At 39.4% G+C, this 4,357-nt stretch overlaps 1 protein-coding gene across 1 annotated transcript in view; it reads right to left on the bottom strand.

The window, feature by feature from the left end:
• gpc2 (glypican 2) overlaps positions 1-4,357 on the bottom strand; it is a 38,658-nt gene that overhangs the window by 29,902 nt on the left and 4,399 nt on the right. Inside the window, exons 4-5 of the mRNA XM_016456555.1 lie at positions 3,702-3,877; positions 1,779-1,859 (exon numbers count right to left, since the gene is read on the bottom strand). Coding sequence (XP_016312041.1) covers positions 1,779-1,859; positions 3,702-3,877 — 257 coding nt within the window. The remainder of the gene's footprint in view (positions 1-1,778; positions 1,860-3,701; positions 3,878-4,357) is intronic.

The raw sequence follows: 4,357 nt of genomic DNA, 5'->3' as shown, positions 1-4,357 counted from the left end.
GGTGGAGGCCAGCCGGTTTAAACAGTTGTCTATGGCCGCAGAAAAGATTGAAGTTGTCGATGAAATTGACTCCTTTTAAGCTGCAGATTCTTTGTAGCCATGTGTTCAGCCCAAGCAAATGTAAAAACATATTAGTTCCCCTTGCTGGGAGTAGTCCACCCGCAACCTTTGGGTTACGAGTCCGACTCTCTAACCATTAGGCCATGACTTCCCCATGAATGGCTGAACTTAAAGTCTTCAAAGTGTATCAAAGTCAAATCTGTTCTCAAGATGTATAGGGGGTGGTAGAATACCAGTATTCACAGACCTTTTCATAGCCGTATCTGGGGTAGAGGATGCTACGGCAGCAATACGAGAAACTCGTGACAGTCTGATGTCTCGAGTGCCTTTGGATCTCGCTCCCTGTTTGTGCCATCGATTAGTTTGACGATCAGTTTCGGCTTGTTCCTCTACACTTGATATAACCTGTTGAGATTCACTAGATTCATGGGACTCACCGGCTGTATGCTGAGGGGGTCCGTGATGACGGTCTGCTGAGTGTTCTGCCTGTTTTGGAAGTCCAGCAAGTAACTTTGTTTCAAGAACCGCAATCCTTTGTAGAAGTTTGCAGCAGTTCATGCAGCAAGTAGATTCAACAGGAGGCATTTTCTTTCTCTTCTGTTTGAATGTGGGCAGCTGTGTTTTCCCGTCTCCGGAATGTAAGTTGCTGGCAGTGGGAGGCAAAGTCTTCTTTTTGGTGGTATTATTCCAGTCCCAGAGTTTTTAGTTTTAGTGTTTGTGCCAAAAATGTGTTGTTTGAGCACTGTGCTGATCTGCTGAAGTAAAAATCTTAGAAAAATCAGAGAAAAGTACAGAAATAGGGAGCAAAGCACAGAGCAGTAAGCAAGAACGTCCGAACGGTAGCAAAGCTGGAAGCCGCCATTCATGAATGCAGTTCAAGAGCAAAACTTTTAACTGCACTGATCTCAATGAGGACTGTATTAATAGTTTAATAACTGCATAGTTAGTTTAATCATTAAAGAACTTTGCAACATTTACACTATTATTTTCCTGTCTATTTCTGAGTATGTATAAAGAGCTTTAGAAATAAATGTGACTTGAATTATTAAACATTATATAAATAAATATTAAAATTAAACATTATATAGACATACATAAACATTAACTGTCTTTCTATAAAGCTGCTTTGTACGGAGCCCCTAAAGGGACATGGTGTTGGAAAAAATATTTTTTAAATCTCTCTCGCAAAACTTTTGCTCTCTCTAACTCTGAGCCGCTGCACTGTGAACGTACGGAGCTGTATGAACCACTGCAGGCTGTGAGGTGAACAGGAAGGGTTTGTCCGAACTCAACTGGTTTTGCAAGAGAACGTAAAAGATTTGAAAATTATTTTTTCCTCCCACCCCGTATTTTTTCCACCACCATTTCCATTTAGGAAAAACTCCCTACAAATAAACATAAAAAATAATGTTTTTTATTCATGCCAATAAAACGCCTGAAAAGTGAGTGTGAGCGAGACCCTGTCAGTCACCTGCTTCTGAAACTCACTAACCCAGTGACCACTAACCAGTTTCTGACTGGCTCTGCTTTCACCTGAACAAAATCCAATTGGTTCGTTTGTCAAACCAGTCAAAATCAGAGCAGTTCTCCACTTGAATCACACGAAACCTAATGCCACACCAATGGCTCTGCGATGGTGTTGTGTTGTTGCGGTTGTGAGATGCAGGTGCAGCACTGCTCTGTTATTAATGCACAAGTAGTGAGTCACATTTTTGCACCTTTGTGGCCTTGTTCACTATGTCTCTTCCAGCAGCCAAACTCTGAACCAATGTCCGCGCCGCTGTTAACGCTCGTGACACCTGCCAATCACAACAAAGAGAGATGATGATGATGATGATGATTGTAGTAATGATGAGACATAAAGCAAAAAGTTTTAATAACTGCTTTAATTCTATGAGAATAGTGAGTTCACCTCATAAAAATGTTGAAGACACAGAGGAACATTTTCTTTGGAATCATTTTCAGAGCGATTTTTTTTAACTGACTAAAGCTGAATAATGACATTGCTGCCTTTTGTAGAACTGCTTACAGCTGAACTAAAGTCTGAACTAAACATTGACATTTAAAGTGGCGGACAACAAAATTATTGTAATAAACAGAACGTTATTGCTCTTGATGTGGATGCTAATAAAGTTATCATTATAGTTATTAATTTGGTGTCAACAGGCCTTAAAGTTGAAAGGGTTGATTTCCAATCCCCTCCTCTTCTATTATAAAATGAATACGTAATAATAGTTTTCTTAAAACTCGTGTATCTGTTCTGGTAATCATGTTACAGGCGATGTGTAGATTTGAAGTCTGAGACGTGACTGAGCGCCTGAACCGTGTCAGGAATACAGTAACAGTGTTTACTCATATAGCCCGGCTTCCAGAGAATAAATATGTATTTGTTTTGTAAGAATTCATTTGAATCATTATATAATCAAATGTTATATTTATACAAAAAAAGGAGTTATTAGTTTGAACTTTGTTCTTCTATATTTTGTTATGCGGTTCTGCGATTATACTCGTATGAGACGTGAAGACCAGCGCACCACATGCATCCACTAACTTTAACTCCAATGACATATGCTTAATGTTTATGATTCTTTTTAGGGTTTATAGCACCATTAATGGTATATGGTTTCTCCCAAGATTTTTTCTCCATTTCTGTCACCGAAGGAGTTTTTGTTCCTCTGGCTTGTTTAGTTGGGGAAGCTTGACTGATTGCACAGACACTATTGAAGAGAGCTGAACTGGATGATGACATCACTGAATCATCAATGCACTGACTTTAGCTGGAAAATTACTGTTATTGTCTTCTTGCATTATTGACAAACTATTTTCCTGTTTGATACTGTAAAGCTGCTTTGACACAATCAGTATTGCATAAAGCGCTTACGAATGGAACTTAGTGTCTCCAAGATACTGTCTTTAAAGGGTTAGTTCACCCAAAAATGAAAATTCTGTCATTAATTACTCACCCTCATGTCTTTCCAAACCCATAAGACCTTAATTCATCTTCAGAACACAAATTAAGATATTTTTGATGAAATCCAAGAGCTTTCTGACTCTGCATGAGGGTGAGTAATTAATGACAGATTTTTCATTTTTGGGTGAACTATCCCTTTGACAAAAGAACATCATGTTTGGATGTTGCTAGAATTATCTGTACTGTTAAACTATCAGAACCTCTAGAAAAGACGTCAATATGACTATAAGTGCTAGCGTTTCTGTAATCTAAGTTAGTTGGAGTCTAGCTCCTCTTACTAATTTTCTACAGCTTTGGAAGTTTGGAAGAGAACTCTGTCTTCAGTAAACTCTCTGTCAACCGACTGAACTTCAAATTTGACTCCTGGTCTTCATTAAGCATATCAGTGTCTCTCTATGGGGTTTAACTGTAATTCCCCTACAAAGTCAACCTGAGATCAGTGACTTATTCACTTCCCAGTGTCATCAGAATCCCACAGTATTTCATATTTTGGAATTAGAAGAACAACAACACATGATTTCGTGAATGACAGATTAGATAATGTGTCTTCATATGCACATCTGCTCTTTGAATAAGAAATTTATAACAAGAAATCTTTTTTTTTTTTTACACATTTCTCTTTGTCTTGGTTATACAATGAAAAACAGACACGCATGTAATAATAAGTTACCTGAATGTGCAGTTTATGTGGAACGTCTCCAAATGGCCGCAGCTGCTCGGCGTGTTTGCTGACACACTCCAGATAGTCCTCGCTGAACTGATACTGAGGGTTAACCAGAGCGAACACGCGCTCGACTAGTCCTGCCCAGAAATCAGAGAGCACCTCGGCCAGACTCACTCTGCCCCCTGCGCGCACACACACACACACACACACGTTTACTTAGCTATCTAAATGGGGACATTCCATATGCGTAATGGTTTTTCTACTGTACAAACTGTATATTCTATCGCCCTACACCAACCCTGCACCTAACCCTACCCCTCACAGGAAACTTTCTGCATTTTTACAATTTAAAAAAAATGTGTTTATTTTTATACCAGTTTTACAAATGAGGACGTCCCCAAAGGGAGGTTTTTGGAGATTTTGTCAGGTTTAGCTCACTTTTGGGTACAAATTTGTCCCCAAAATATGGTTAAGTAGGAACACACACACACACACACAAACTCACTCACTCACTCACACACACAAACACACACACACACACACACACACACTCTCTCACACACACACGTCTGGTCAGCTATCCTTGTGGGGACTCTCCATAGGCGTAATGGTTTTTCTACTGTACAGACCGTATATTCTATTGCCCTACACCAACCCTACAC

The sequence above is a fragment of the Sinocyclocheilus anshuiensis genome, unplaced genomic scaffold, assembly GCF_001515605.1.
Source record: "Sinocyclocheilus anshuiensis isolate Anshui unplaced genomic scaffold, SAMN03320099.WGS_v1.1 scaffold924, whole genome shotgun sequence".
NCBI classification, from domain to species: Eukaryota; Metazoa; Chordata; class Actinopteri; order Cypriniformes; family Cyprinidae; genus Sinocyclocheilus; species Sinocyclocheilus anshuiensis.
The sequence above is the reverse complement of the archived record's forward strand: the minus strand, read 5'-3'. Positions and strand labels throughout refer to the sequence as shown.